This window comes from Haliotis rufescens, unplaced genomic scaffold (assembly GCF_023055435.1).
Source record: "Haliotis rufescens isolate VD_foot unplaced genomic scaffold, xgHalRufe1.0.p SCAF_11, whole genome shotgun sequence".
NCBI lineage: Eukaryota > Metazoa > Mollusca > Gastropoda > Lepetellida > Haliotidae > Haliotis > Haliotis rufescens.
This window is the reverse complement of record NW_025963791.1, coordinates 42,767,024-42,783,471: the sequence shown is the minus strand read 5'-3', so window position 1 is coordinate 42,783,471 and position 16,448 is coordinate 42,767,024. Positions and strand designations below refer to the sequence as shown.

The 16,448-nt window shown below is 42.5% G+C and overlaps 1 protein-coding gene across 1 annotated transcript in view; it reads left to right on the top strand.

Moving 5' to 3' along the window:
- Positions 1–16,448, top strand: part of LOC124123242 (disks large homolog 5-like) — a 52,505-nt gene that overhangs the window by 2,184 nt on the left and 33,873 nt on the right. The window contains exons 2-5 of the mRNA XM_048392789.1: positions 738–809; positions 2,151–3,509; positions 10,164–10,380; positions 15,897–16,032. Of these exons, the coding sequence (XP_048248746.1) occupies positions 738–809; positions 2,151–3,509; positions 10,164–10,380; positions 15,897–16,032 (1,784 nt within the window). The remainder of the gene's footprint in view (positions 1–737; positions 810–2,150; positions 3,510–10,163; positions 10,381–15,896; positions 16,033–16,448) is intronic.

Genomic DNA, 16,448 nt, shown 5'->3' with positions numbered 1-16,448 from the left:
GAATTTAAGATCAGAATTACTGTTGTACAAGTTGTGTCTACTGTGTACTAGGCATGATGATCATCATTCATATTAATGTTAATGTTAGGCAGTGGGTAGCCTGAAGCTTGTCACGCAGCGGACTGGGTTCGATTCACCATAAGGGTAGCCCTTTTCTGGTGCCCCCGTCTTCACCTACTCACTCAGTATTGTTGGGAATCAGTGTCAGTTATTTGCCGAGTTATGTCACACAAACCTATTGAGTTACCGAGGATGTATTTCCTTCATGTTTCATATCTTAGTCATGCCAGGAACCTATGATCGTGGTTTACAATCGTCATTTGCCCCGATTACGTTTCTAGGTTTGTCAGCACCATTCCCATGCATGTGGATTTCACTAAAGTGGTTAACATCTGAGACATGCATCAATTTTGGACAAATGATTTCAGGCAAAGACTAAATCTGACTTACATCAGTGCCAGGACTTCTTTTATGCCAAAATAGGTAAATGAATTATTGAATGCATGTGGTTAGATAAGACTGTCAGGAGAATGTACGTGTGAGAAGGTGAAGACATAGTCATGATGCTAAATAGGAGAATCTTATCATGTTCTTATGGTCATTGAGTAGCCTCGTAGTTAACATGGGTAAGGTGAATGCTTGTCATACTGATAGCCAGGGTTTGATTCCCCAAATGGGTACAATGTGTGAAGCCCATGCTTGGTGTCTCTCAATCACAAATGCTGTTTCTGTTGCAGATTCCAGATCCACATCGATGACATCTGACTCAGAAGATGACGTACAGCGCCATCCTCAGCACATCCAGATAGGTGAGTTCGCCTGGAGAAGGTTGATGGTTCTATTCCCAGCTGCGTGCCTCAAATACATTAAAATGTGGTACTTGTTGTTGTTCTCTCTCAGTCATTTTAACAGTTGTAAAATACACACTTAACACACCTTTTAGACCCCCAAGACGACTGTTATATCCTCGAGATGTCTGTTGGACATGAAAAATGATACATTTGACAAAATATCTGTCTGCCAAAAATGATCTGAAGCATGTGGTAACATGTGGCTACAGACAGAATAGACGGAAGCTCAGGGACTTTAGTCATCATGATATCAGGTCTTCCATATACATGGTGACAATGTTTTACAGCCAGTTGTGTTGCCAGTTTGTCAGCCCCGTTCTGTTTATGTGATGACACCACATGGAGCCAGATGGGTACTTCTGACGTCTTTTCAGTTTGATGGCATCCGGTTAAGCATATTATGTTTAGACTGACATTTAGTCCCAGAAATATAGTTATCTTATTTAAAAATATATGTCTAAAAAATGAAAAAAATATAATCCAAATGGAGCCCAGAACAATCCTTAATATCAGGAGCTAGAGGCAATCTAGACTTGCCAAAGCATTCTAGACTTGAGCTGGACTCCTTTTTCAATTTTATTCTCTAGGGTTTGGGTAGGTTGGTCACCGATATCTTGGGTAATGTTTGTCCTCTGCTTCATCACTTTGAGCGAACAACTTGTTCAAGCTCCTTTCATCCATTTGCTAAAGCATTTCACACATGTTGAAGCTAAGGGGTCCTGGTCATTATACTAGTACTGAAAATGAAGTACCTGTAATGGGAACCTTAGTTCAGAATGCTGTATCCAAAGGCATCCTAGTTCGGTAAGGATGGAAACTGGACTTTTAAAGTCAGTTTAGCGCCCTTGCTTTGGAAAGATCCAAGGCCAAAGGAGGCCAGTAGATTTTGAACACTGAAAGTTACATGGATGTTTTGGGGAGAGGTTGTCTGTGGTTAAGGTGTTCACATGTCATGCAGCTTTTGATTCATCTTTGGAAAGTGTTGGTCCTTTATATCATAACCCTATACTTGGGGAATGAGGAGACGCCCAGATAAGGGACCACATTGGAAAGCATGAAGGATCTGAGGACTTTCCTTATTTTTTAGCACTGTGGTACAATATGTTAAACCAATTCTTGTTAGCCCCACCTGTTGTTAACATTGGTAAAATTGACACCCACTCAGTCACAGACAATAACATCTGCTTCTATTCAGTTAATTTTTAACGCTGACTTACAAATGTTAACCCATTCTTGGTATCCCCTGACATAGCTAAAAGTGACACTCACTCACTCACCATACTCTCTGCTTCCATTCAGATCCAAGTCGGTCCCAGGAGATCCGAGATGCCCGCCTGAAGATCATTCCCTCCAGTCAGTATGAGATCGACAGCACCACCAGCAGCAGCAGCTACCCTACCCTCTCCCAGAGTCCCCTCCACCACAGTCTGCAGTCTCCCGTGGAGATCAAGGTGTCGGAGAAGTCGCGGGACTATGACTGGCTCAAGGAACAGTGTGAACATGCAATCAAGGAACTGCAGTCCATGAAAGGCCAACACGCTCAGACGGTCACGCGGTATGACCAAGCTACGAAGGAAGCTGACCATTACCGTAACCTTTACAAGACGTCTCTCACGAGGCAGACCCAACTGACAGATGAAATACATTCTCTGAAATCAGAGAACTTGGATGTGTTGAGCAGAAGCAAGAAGCTCGAACAGGAGGTCGGCAACTTACACAAATTACGTGAAGAAGACAAACAAGAAATCGCTGAGCTACGCATCCAGTATCGTAAAGTTTTGAGCGAAAGCGGTTCCAGTGAGGTGCTAAATGAAATGTATGACACGCTGTTAGATAAGTATGAGACTCTGAAGAACAACTATGATCGTCTTCGTGAACAGTATGATGATGTCGCATCATCCCACGGTTCAAACAACAGCCGACTGGAAAAACTGTCCGAGGAAAATGAGAGTGTTCTTAAAAAGTATGAGGAGATGCGCATCGAGCGAGACATGGCTATTACAGACAGGAATGGCTTCAAACAGCAGTGTACGTCTGCCATTCGGAATTGGAACCAGGTGCTGAATGAACGGAAACAGTTGAACGAATCTTTAGCATTTATGACTCAACAACGAGATAAGTATGTGTTAGATTATAACCAGGCACTCGCCAAACAAATAAATCTGCGGAAAGAGAAGGACAGCCTGCAGAATGAACGGGATGCCTGTTACAGCGAATATCGTCTGATAATGTCCGAGCGGGACACTGTGCATAAGGAGATAGAACAGCTCCACGACAAGCTCGTGGAGGTGACAAAGAAGGTAACTGTGCTGGAGAAGGACAAGAAGAGTGCGGAGGACCAGGCGGAAACGCTGAAACGTGAGGTTGCGTCTGCTCTGCAGGATCGGGACAAGTGCAGACGTGAGTGCAATGATATATCAGGTATGAAACACGAACTGGAGCAAGAGCGTGATGTGATTCAGAAGGAATTTAGTCTGTTGACACAAGAACGCGACATTGCGCGCCAGGAACGGCATCAGGCTCTTGAGCGCATGGACCACATCATTAAGGAGAATTATGAAATCACTCAGAAGAAGAAAGCAGAAGAGATGGATCATGTTGCCAAGGAGACAGAATCTCTGAAGAAGCAGATTGAAAAATTGAAGCAAGACTTGAGTGGTGAGTATATTTTTAGTTTCCAGTGCTACGAGCATGACGAGGTGATTTCCAAATTTAAATTGAGGTTGACCCAGAAATCGGTTCTCATAGAACAAAGTTGTGAAATCAGTAAATGACCACATGAAATCAAGGAGTACTCAGTATATTATATCTTAACACACAGTTTTAGGTTTACAATCACCATGGCAATACAAGGGGTCCAATTAGTGGCAGCAGCAATAAATAGTAGTCCCCTAGAATCAATGTAAGTGCTCTCACACGTTGTTCCACTGTTGATCGTCTAGGACCCGGGCTGTCTTTGTTGTTGAGCCCAGAATAGTGTTGGAAGTTGGCAGGAATTTGGTTTTGTCAAATGGGTACCATTCTACACTTGGTAAGGAGATAAGATGCAAGTTTAAAGGCCACAAATCTTCCTCTTGTTGCTCATATATGTACAGCCAGTCTTCTTGAAACTGTTTTATCCTGAAACTTCTTCAATGACCCAGCCTTCCTCTTAGTGTTTACACAAGAGCGATAACTCGTAACATTCGCTGCCGCCGCCTACACTTGACATTTTACTAGAACTTCAATTGTTTGCTGCCACTGAAAATTACTACAAATAAATTTACAACAGTTTCTACTGCATGTACACACAAGACTGTAGTCCTCTCAGTCGTGCGACTGGGTCCAGGGATTTTATCTGAATTAAATGGAGATACAGTACCCTGCACCACTGAGGATGGCCCTCACCCAATCCTGTCAAATATGCTGGGGTCTGTGACTGTTGGCCCAGTTGAACTTCTTGTCCTGCAAATGTTCAGTGTTAGAAATTGACACTATTCCTATAGTCCTTGCCAAACTGCCTAATAGTTAATGTATCAAAAGGACTAGTAGACATTGTCCTTTTTTTGTGGGTTTTACTAGGTGTTATCATTATGAGGACTAGTAGACTAAAACTGTTAGCTTCTAACGATGATTTTGGATTTGACGAGCCCGTGCCTCAAGATCCCATCAAACGAGTGTCACATACAAGGCCACAGCTCTAGATGGTCCCTGTCAGTGTCAGTTGGAGGCGTCATTGATAGGAAATATTAGTATCAATATATATCTCAGAGCTCCAGATAAGCTTTTGGTGTTGTGGGTATTTTACCCATGCATTTTAAAATCATTGGGTATCAGTAATTCTATCTGCGTATTCAAATTTCTGTTACCCACTAGTTTTTACACATGTGGGTATTTAAGTTAAATATTTAAAAACACTATTCCTCTAGTCCCTGCAAACTGGTGTCGTGTGGGTTCGAGAGCTTTATAGGACTCAAAAATACCACGATACTTCCACAAGAAAGTGTGATGGCAAATGATCATGATGTAACTGTCATCGTGGAGTTTGGCAAGGTTGACGGAATGCCCGTTTATAATTTAAAAATAAGTTGCTGATTTGCTAATCGAATATGCAGGGTTACTTCACAATATTTTGATGATACGTACAAGTTTTATTTTTGTAGCGTATCTGTTATGTTCGTTGCGTATTTGATACGCTTGGATTATATTTTACTGTGTATTTCTGCATTTCTGATGCGTATTTCACGCAGATACGCAGCTTATCTGGAGCTCTGTATCTACTCTATTTATCATGATATATCAATTAATTTTAAAATTAATTATTTTGTATATGTATTGATGATTATTAATTATGTAGACCTGCAGTTGATCCATGTAATGCTAACTATGAACTACGCTGATCCTTCAAATGTTAAAATTAAGATTTCTGTCTTCTCATTTTCCACCTTTACCATGGTAATCTTAATAAATGTAATCATTTCTGGGGCACTGAATTATTAATTTAGTATTGATGTTCATAGATTTGTATCGATACAGTATAGACAATATCAATTTATCGATATCATGATACACATCCCTAGGTGTACTACTGCCTAAACCAGATACCAGACCACAGACTGGGCTATCATTTTACTTGCAACCCTGAAGCGTAATAACATTTTAACACCCTTACCATGCAATGCTTGCTTACAGTTACACACTACTTACCTGGAACCAATCATGTATCTTGTATACTGCATGGTACAGAAATATTGGAGTTTGCAACCAGAATACCCATGATGCACTACTGATAGGGATGTCATGATGTGAATGTATCAATACTAGGGCTGGCTATCGATATAGATCATAGAGATTGATAATCGCTAACTAAATATTGATCAATTATCAATATGGAGAAATAACTTTAAGCAAATATCCAAGAAAATCCGGAAAGAAATCAACATATTTTCCACCACTGATGAGCAGTGGTATATCTATGCATAGATTAATTTGTGGACGTTTGAGATATAACAATTCAGATGCTTTTTGTCTTTGACAATTGACATGATTGACAATAACAAGTCTGTTTTGGTAAATCTAAGCTTTATTTCATCACAATAGTTTATGTAAGTTGTTATCGATGACAACAACTGCATTTCAATAATCGTTAATATTTCTTCCCATCAACAAACATTCTGATTATCTATCCTTTTGTCCAGCCCTAATCGATTTGTTTGTAATGTAGATCATGGATTGATACAAATTTGTGAGTATATGTATGAAATAGCAGGATCGTGCAAAACCTGAACGGTTACCAGCGTAAAGGTATCTGACAATAAACATCCAAAGTGCTACCTCATAACCCTGGGTTTTGTTATTATCATAGATATATAGTGAGACCTGCAATTATTAAATAACATGATATCAGAATATATTATTTTTAGTAAAATATTAGTTTACAATTCTGTTTTTTTTAATCATTGCATCAAAATTCTTTTACTTTATATTATTGGGTATGTTTTAACTTAATCACCGGTAGATTGGGAGAAACCGTGTGTGCAACTGATTGCTGTTTCCGGCTTAGTTTACGAGACAATACACTTGAAAATCTTAATCCTTGCATATAAAACAATGCCTACCATAACAAGAAACAAAATAGAAAGAGTAAATTATCATATCTATTGATGTTTAGAATCGAAATTTCTCATTTTCGTGGACAAAGTTTGTTGTAGCATTGTTGTTCACCTGAAGCAATATGATGTAGTTTTTTAACCAACATAAAAATAGTTGGATGAAACTGTAACCTTTACATGGGCCTACCCTTTTCTACAGACTCTTTTTTCTGGTCCTCAAAGTTTGACTTATCTACGGTCATATTCTGTAGTTGTCATTGGACTCGAAACATGCCTAACAACGTGAAGTTTTCTGCTGGTTGTCTCCCTGAAAGTGAAACATGTGAAAATCTTTATTGATAATCATAACTGAAGTATATTAAGAAACTGATTATAATCATAGATCTTTTCCTCACGAAACTAAAGAGATACTTGTTGTTTTATTGATGGCAACTGTACACGATGATTGTTTGAAACTGACAGGCTGCCTCAGATGACCGACTGAGCATGATGTAATGGTGTACACCTGGGTGGCAGCAAACTTTAGTTATGGACTTACTCTATCATACATTAGTTGTTTTTGCAATGGATAATTGTTTTGGATGTCAAAATTGAAGTTTCACCCATGAATTGATAAGTTGCTCCACCTCTGTTGATTATGGACATTGCCAATCTGTCATTTTAGTATTTTGTTATGATGAAGGACGGTTGTTTCTCAGCCTTGCAATGTTTCAGAAATTAGGGATGAAATTTGTGAGATTTTTGTCTGAACATTTACATTAGAAGTTAGAAAGCATGTTTTAAAGATCCTCTTTACTAACATTTAGACTATGAAATCTTATATTACACAATACCCTTCTTGACTCTAAATACAAAAGAAATAATTTTCCCTATTCTGATTTCATTGACTGTGGAATAGAGCTAGTTGGAGCTGGCTAGAGCTGGCTAGAGCTGGCTAGACTTGCTTTTGTATACATTTTTCAATTGTTTGTTTTTTCTTAAAATAAATATGTTCCACAGTCATGGTGCAGGACTAATGACCCTGAGGCCCCCTGATGTACAACACTGCCTGTCTGGTACACCTGCACTGTTCACAGTTCAGTGACCTTGTACACAGTCAGGCACAACGCCCAGGGGCGACCTGTCACTGGGTCACTTGGCAAGTCACCAGGGCATGTCTGCTTGCTGGTGCTGGTCCCCAGGAACCACATGGGCAATATACCCGTGGAGAATAGGGCTTCAGCAACCCATGCTTGCCGTAAAAAGTGATCATGCTTGTCGTACAAGGCGACTAAAGGGATCGTGTGGTCAGGCTCGCTGACTTGGTTGATGCATGTCATCTTATCCCAATTGCGTGGATTGATGCTCATGATGTCAATCACTGGATTGTCTGGTCCAGACTTGATTATTTACAGACTGCTGTCATATAGCTGGAATATTGCGGAGTGCGGCGTTAAACAACAAACAAACACCAGATATAATTTCAGTGTTTCCAGTAGGCATTGAATGAGTGACTGACTTTGTTTAAACTTGAGGCTTGTTTGACAGAATTGTCCCTTCCATCATGAAACAAGGATACACTCATCCCTCTCACACTGGGTACTGGAGATACCATAAACGTACCCACAAGGCAACATGAAACAGGCGTGTTTGTGATCTTACCCCCGGATATGTTTAGAGTGTAATAATTCTCTCATTGAGTGTTTGTGAGGCACCGACAGGATTGTACTTCTTCAGGTAGCGTGTGAAAGGGAGCTTGACATGTTTACATAATGGTGTGATCCCCCCTCCTACTCCGCTGGTGTACAGGTGTTTAATGTGATTGGGACCTGTGTTTGAAGTAATTTAGCACCCCAACAAGACAGTCGGGGAGGTGACCATGGTGACCCCAAGTGTTGCCTGCCCATCTTCAAAATTACCTGCCCCCACTCAGACATTATAAATATTGAAAAATTGAAAAAACTAAGAGACAAATCAAGTCTTGATTCTGTTGAAATAATGCAAACAATTATTTAGAATCAACAAGGAGTTACAATAAAACTGAAATGTAAGAAAATATGGTAGTCTTAAAATTACCTCCCAAAAGTCAGGCAGGTTGAGGAAAATTTCATTCAGCCCAGCAGAAAAGTTAGCTGCCACGGGCAGGCGGGCCGGCGGTTATTTCGGACTCTGATTGGGAAGGGTCTGCCAGCTGGATCTCTTCTGTACAGTGCTATAGTAAGGACAGGCAGCAACTGTGTCACCATACCTGCTCTAGGTACTTAACAATATATATGATTGAAATAATGACAATTGATGCAATGTTAAATTTTAACTTAACTCACTCTAGGTACTTAGTGCATGTCATATCATGACATACATTTCTGACGTGAAATATGTTGAAATGTGAAGTTATCGGAGACCCTTGTGTACATACACAGACGTGCAGATAACAGTTGCACTCAGTGGCAGTTGGCCCTAAACATGGATGATACATGTTTTCACCAGGTTGCATGGTCATGATATGGTTGCCTGGCAACCACTGGTTTCGTTTTCCCAGGCCTGACCAACAGCACTGTCCTTCCTTTCAGTTGATGAATTTGATCATCAATTCCCCGAATCATGAGATTCCTATCTGCTCACATTGCTCTCTCCACCCAGTCTTACTGGCTAATGTCACCCCATCCCACCCCCCACATATACCCCACACCCATATCTCTTAACCCCCACCCCCCACCCACCCACACAAACACCCCTCCTCGCATGCTCTAGCGGTGTTCCAATGGTTGCTGAGTAGGGCATAAAACAACATTCAGTAACTTGCTAATGCTAAGTTTTCAGCTGGCCTTGACCTGTTACATCATGGGTCTTTGTTGTCTATCAGTCTCTCTGTTAGCTCTGAACCTAAAACCCTTCTTCAAAGCTATTCTGAATGTACCAAAAACCATATTCACACATTTTATTATCCCAAGCTGGCTACCACATGTGATATCACTTGGGTTAGATCAAAGCAATATCTCCTATGAGATACAGCTACAATGAAATTGCATCACAATGCTTTGCCCATTGTGACATCATTGGTTACCATGACATCAAAATCAAATGATATTCCTATTCTCTCTGCCATTGAAGCAGTAGCTCAAGACACTGGTAATTACTGTTTACAAATTAAAAAATGATTTTGGATGATAAATAGAATCTTACCCTTTTGTCTTTTAATAATAAACATATCAACACTCGTTGATAAAAGTTTAAGACTCCTCGGAAAGCATAATATCGACCCATGATATATATATTTGATATCAAAAGACATATTCTACAAGTTCCTGGCTGCAGGAAAGTAGGCTTCACGTTATTTCCAAGGCAACCGTGCAGTATTGTCTGGCAATGCTCCAGGGCTCAGTACACACAGCAATCTTAGTGAAACAACTGTCGTACCTCCCAACATAGATTTGTGATAATAAGATGGCATTGTGTTAAACATGTTAAAAGTACCAGATCTGATGACACACGAAAGCTCTGATTCTCTTCACTAAAGCATTGTCGTAAAAGGCGACTAACAGGATCGGGTGGTCAGGCTCGCTGACTTGGTTGATGCATGTCATTGATCCCAATTGCTTGGATCTATGCTCATGATGGCACTCACTGGATTGTCTGGTCCAGACTCATTTATTTACAGACCACCATCATATCATAGCTGGAATATTGCTGAGTGCGTCATTACACAACAAACAAACAAACATCTTTGCCTTTGTTACTTCAGATGCTGCCCAGGAGGCTGAGATAGCTAAGAAACGACGTGATTGGGCGTTTGGTGAACGTGACAAGATTGTGCAGGAGCGAGAGAGTATCCGCACGCTGTGTGACAACCTGCGTCGTGAGCGGGACCGCGCAGTGTCGGATCTGGCTCAGGCCCTCCGAGACTCTGATGAGTTGAAAAAACAGAAAAATGAAGCATTTAAGGAACTCAAGGAAGTCAAGTAAGTTACAGATGATGGATATGCATTTTAGTTAAGAATTATCAGTTCTCGAATTGTCATGATACACTTGATGTTGTGGTAAGACCACATATTGTCTTTTCTTCTCTGACAATATTCAATGTTGTTGGTATTAATAGGATGTAAAAGTGTAGAACAAAATATTTCAGGAGATATGTCACTAAATACCTGCAAATTATGCTCATGACTGTTTTGTTTGCCACAAGAATTGTCTTGACATATGCATAATTATATACCAATTAAGCTGTTCAAATAATGGATTTCAGATACCTAAGCATCAAACACATATTTGTTTTAATATTACCCATTATGCCAAAAAACTTTCGGATATTTTGCACATGTGCCTTTTAGTGATTCTCAATGTTGATTGGTCAGTTGAAGCGATATGATGCAATCATGCTCTATTGTCGAGAACGCAGGCACCTGATGGACAAGTCGTCTAAGGCACTGTAATTCGCAGGGCAGAATTGCGTGTCGTGGGCACGCCAGAAACCTGTGATTGTGGGTTCGAATCCTGGTTGGCCCTAGGTTGGTTTCTAGGTTTGTCAGCACCATACCCATGCCCATGGATATAGCCATCAGCATGTCCATCTGTCCGTCATCAATTTCCAGAGCAGAACGCCAAAACTGTTGAATATTTATGGATGAAACTTAGTATACAGATCAGTCTAGTGATGAACTGGTGCCTTTTGATAATTTGGGATTTGTATTTTGAATATATTTTGTGTTTTCATGACGACATTTTCGACTTGTACTGAAAACGAAGGAAGTGTCCTTGTTTCGGGAGCAGAACTCAAAAACCGTTGAATATTTCTAGATGAAACTTGCTATACAGATCAGTCTAGTGGTGAACTGGTGCCTTTTGATAATTTGGGATGTTGAAAAATACTAAACAGCGTTATATCTTTTCTTCACTGAACTGAATGTATCCATTGGCTGAGGTATAAATGGAGTACTAGTGGGGTATAAGTAGCCATACTCCATTTCTGCACCAGAAAGGGGGATTATGTCATCTCATGATGGCTCTTGTGTATGAATGAATCTAATGCAACAACTATCCACTGAACACTGGGATAAATTTGTGTTTACCTTTAAAGTTTTCCTGGTGTGTTTCAAGATAGAGTGTAGCCCTTTAGATAAGCATGATAAGTGAGGACAGTGAATGTGAACCAGACTGTTCATACCATTATCAGGAATCTCACTGTTTATGTCGTATCAGTTGTAAAACATGTGTAGTGTTGTTATATATGCTCTTTTATTATATTGCACTCATAGCTTGGTTGTGTGTGCTGGTACTTCCTCCAGTCCAGCTGTTGTGTCAGTGATAACACCTCATTACTGGAAGAACAGATAATGTAAGCTAGCTTGTTGCAAACCATTTACTGAGTGCGAGGTTTTTAAAGTCTGTACTTTACTACAACCTGTTTAAACAATGAGATTGTTCTGGGACTTGGCCGAACTGTGTGTGGTGAGAGTGATGTGTGATCTGGGACACAACCTAATTGGACCATGGAGGAGTGGGATGGGTCGGGATGGACAATAGAGTGTGGACAGTAGAGTGTGGACAGTCCAATGTGGACAGTTCAGTGTTGGACCATGGAGGAGTGAGATGGGGTGGGATGGAAGGTAGAGTGTGGACAGTCCAGTGTTGGACCATGGAGGAGTGAGATGGGGTGGGATGGAAGGTAGAGTGTGGACAGTCCAGTGTTGGACCATGGAGAAGTGAGATGGGGTGGGATGGACAGTCCAGTGTTGGACCATGGAGGAGTGAGATGGGGTGGGATGGAAGGTAGAGTGTGGACAGTCCAGTGTTGGACCATGGAGGAGTGAGATGGGGTGGGATGGACAGTCCAGTGTTGGACCATGGAGGAGTGGGATGGGGTGGGATGGAAGGTAGAGAGTGGACAGTCCAGTGTTGGACCATGGAGGAGTGGGATGGGGTGGGATGGAAGGTAGAGAGTGGACAGTCCAGTGTTGGACCATGGAGGAGTGGGATGGGGTGGGATGGAAGGTAGAGAGTGGACAGTTCAGTGTTGGACCATGGAGGAGTGGGATGGGGTGGGATGGAAGGTAGAGAGTGGACAGTCCAGTGTTGGACAATGGAGGAGTGAGATGGGGTGGGATGGACAGTAGAGAGTGGACAGTCCAGTGTTGGACCATGGAGGAGTTGGATGGGGTGGGATGGACAGTAGAGAGTGGACAGTCCAGTGTTGGACCATGGAGGAGTGAGATGGGGTGGGATGGACAGTAGAGAGTGGACAGTCCAGTGTTGGACCATGGAGGAGTTGGATGGGGTGGGATGGACAGTAGAGAGTGGACAGTCCAGTGTTGGACAATGGAGGAGTGAGATGGGGTGGGATGGACAGTAGAGAGTGGACAGTCCAGTGTTGGACCATGGAGGAGTTGGATGGGGTGGAATGGACAGTAGAGAGTGGACAGTCCAGTGTTGGACCATGGAGGAGTGAGATGGGGTGGGATGGAAGGTAGAGAGTGGACAGTCCAGTGTTGGACCATGGAGGAGTTGGATGGGGTGGGATGGACAGTAGAGAGTGGACAGTCCAGTGTTGGACCATGGAGGAGTGGGATGGGGTGGGATGGACAGTAGAGAGTGGACAGTCCAGTGTTGGACCATGGAGGAGTTGGATGGGGTGGATGGAAGGTAGAGAGTGGACAGTCCAGTGTTGGACCATGGAGGAGTGAGATGGGGTGGGATGGACAGTAGAGAGTGGACAGTCCAGTGTTGGACCATGGAGGAGTGGGATGGGGTGGGATGGAAGGTAGAGAGTGGACAGTCCAGTGTTGGACCATGGAGGAGTGGGATGGGGTGGGATGGAAGGTAGAGAGTGGACAGTCCAATGTGGACAGTCCAGTGTTGGACCATGGAGGAGTTGGATGGGGTGGGATGGAAGGTAGAGAGTGGACAGTCCAGTGTTGGACCATGGAGGAGTGAGATGGGGTGGGATGGACAGTAGAGAGTGGACAGTCCAGTGTTGGACCATGGAGGAGTGAGATGGGGTGGGATGGAAGGTAGAGAGTGGACAGTCCAGTGTTGGACCATGGAGGAGTGGGATGGGGTGGGATGGAAGGTAGAGAGTGGACAGTCCAGTGTTGGACCATGGAGGAGTGAGATGGGGTGGGATGGAAGGTAGAGAGTGGACAGTCCAGTGTTGGACCATGGAGGAGTGAGATGGGGTGGGATGGAAGGTAGAGAGTGGACAGTCCAGTGTTGGACCATGGAGGAGTGAGATGGGGTGGGATGGAAGGTAGAGAGTGGACAGTCCAGTGTTGGACCATGGAGGAGTGGGATGGGGTGGGATGGAAGGTAGAGAGTGGACAGTCCAGTGTTGGACCATGGAGGAGTGAGATGGGGTGGGATGGACAGTAGAGTGTGGACAGTAGAGTGTGGACAGTCCAGTGTTGGACCATGGAGGAGTGAGATGGGGTGGGATGGAAGGTAGAGTGTGGACAGTCCAGTGTTGGACCATGGAGGAGTTGGATGGGGTGGGATGGAAGGTAGAGAGTGGACAGTCCAGTGTTGGACCATGGAGGGGTGGGATGGAAGGTAGAGAGTGGACAGTCCAGTGTTGGACCATGGAGGAGTGTTATGGGGAGGCAAACTCCTATATGTGACATGCAGACATAACATTGGATACTTTGCACCATGAGTCAACCGCAGCCTGTGAGAGTTTAATCCTTTTGAAATATACGCTATGAATAAGAGCTAAGGCTTGAGTACATTTGGCCCCAGCTGTTCCCATGAAGCCTGGCTGCACCAGGTTAGTGTGTGTGAAATGTATGTGATTGAACAAAGGTCATGGTTCAGTGAGCTTGGCAGTCTCAATGTAGCTGGCAAATCGCTGTGGTCACATCTCTTACATAACATCAGCGTAGTAAACCTGCCCGTGTGTAGGATTCGTGTGTGGTTTGTACACAAAGGTTTGCAACGAGAGCTTCACTGCCCAGGGTGCATTTAGTCACATGAATTTAGAACTTTACAAAGACGTATTTGTTTTCCCCTGGTGGCAAGTTGAGGTAGGCATGTGTCATCCCTGTACACTGGTGCTCTCAGACAGTTTAGAGAATGCAGCATGAGAAATTGACAAAATATGTACATTACATGTTCAAATTAACTTCCCCCTGACCATATGACTGGCTACTTGAAAATCTTACCAGTCCTTGTCAAAAGCTAACTGTATGCATATCTTGTTCTGTTGTTTATTACTTCGAACTTGAATTAGGGTTGTTTAGTTTTTGTACACAATAGACATCATGGAGACATGTTACTAACTGACAGACAACATACGACCGTCCTTTGTTTTTCACCTGTCCTTCGTGTAATTAACCTGTCACGGAAGTGGGATGGGCTATTATTTGCAACTCTGATATTAGCGGTAGAGTAATGAGATTTCATTAGCTATGTAGCCTAGTAGTGAAGCTAGTTTCTTTAATAACAAGCAGCTGTATTTGTGTCAACTTCTTATTAATACTGTTGTCGTTGGCCTGTGCATGCGTTATCACACATGTTAATTTTTTATTACCTGCTTGAAAAGGGTGTTAGTGTCTGCTGGGCAACACTGCAGCAGTGAGGATAACCATGCTGTCATGCAGCGTAATCACCCACCCAACTTCTTGTCTCAGTCAAATACTTAGCCCTTACTTTACTTACTGGTAAACCATGAATTTGTGCTGAGTCTGCATGACTAAGCATTCTTTTTTCTCAAGTCCTTGAAACATTTACTTGCCTCAGATTAGTAGGCTAGTATTCATTTCAAACACTGTATAAATGTGATGTTGTGTTGCACGTCACTGTTACCATGGATACAGATCTTGTCTCCCTGTCAACTTGTTTCTAAAGCATCTCCTAGAAACTGTTTCATATGCAGCATCACCCTAATTAAGCCATGAAACATCACTGAAGTACACCAGATGCATTTTGCTGTGTAGATGTTTTTGACATCCCCATTACATTTTTTTCCATTGAAATGTTTTTGATTCTTTTCAACAATGATACAGTAAAACCCATGTCAACCATTGCTGACATGGTTTCTTTGATGTTTTGAATTTGTTTTAAAAGATAGTATCATTACTATGGTAACAAGAGCAGACATTCAGTGCTGATGACAAAAATAATCCGTCAGTAGCTAATTATAGGCAGTGTTTGGTCGGTGAGAAGAAAAGATACATCAAAGATTAGTGAAGAAATTCCACATAAGTCCTGTCTACCTGTCGTTAAGTTCAGGTAAAAGCTGTTGTCACCAGGAAACTACGTATCAGGAAGGAAGCAGAATTTAACAGGGTTCACAAAAATATGTGATGTCTGCTGAGGCATTGATAAACTACATTAACCATGTTAACAGTCTGGACGCACTGTTACGATTTACTACGATTAAGCAAACTGTGTGTAAAACACAGCAAGACATCAATTAAGAATGGCAGTGACTGATGCAGTAATTGCCCCTAATTTGCCACCTGAATACTAATACTCTGTCATTACACAGGGAGAAGTACGAGGCCGTGGTGGAGCGGGAAGCTGGGAAGGGGCAGCTCAACTCCATCGGACACAACCACTCCCGCGACTCCGCCATCGACGCAGACCTGCAGGAGTGGGAATGCGAAATGATTGATGTAGAACTGGTAGGCACACTGTCAAAGATAGTTACACACAGTCACAGACACAGACACAGACACACTGTCAAAGATAGTTACACACAGTCACAGTCAAAGTCACAGACATAGACACAAGACAGACACAGACAAAGTCACAAAGTCACAGACATAAGACACACGACAAAGTCACAGACACAGTCACAGACACAGTCACAGTCACAGACATAGACTCAAGACAAAGTCACACAGACAAAGTGCCAAAGTCACTACTAGTTAACCCGTGAAGATCCGGGGTAGAATAGGTCTTCAGCAACCCATGCTTGCCGTAAAAGGTGACTAGGCTTGTCGTAAAAGGCGACTAACGGGATCGGGTGGTCAGGCTCGCTGATTTGATTGATGCATGTCATCTATCCCAATTGCGTGGATCGATGCTCATGATGTCA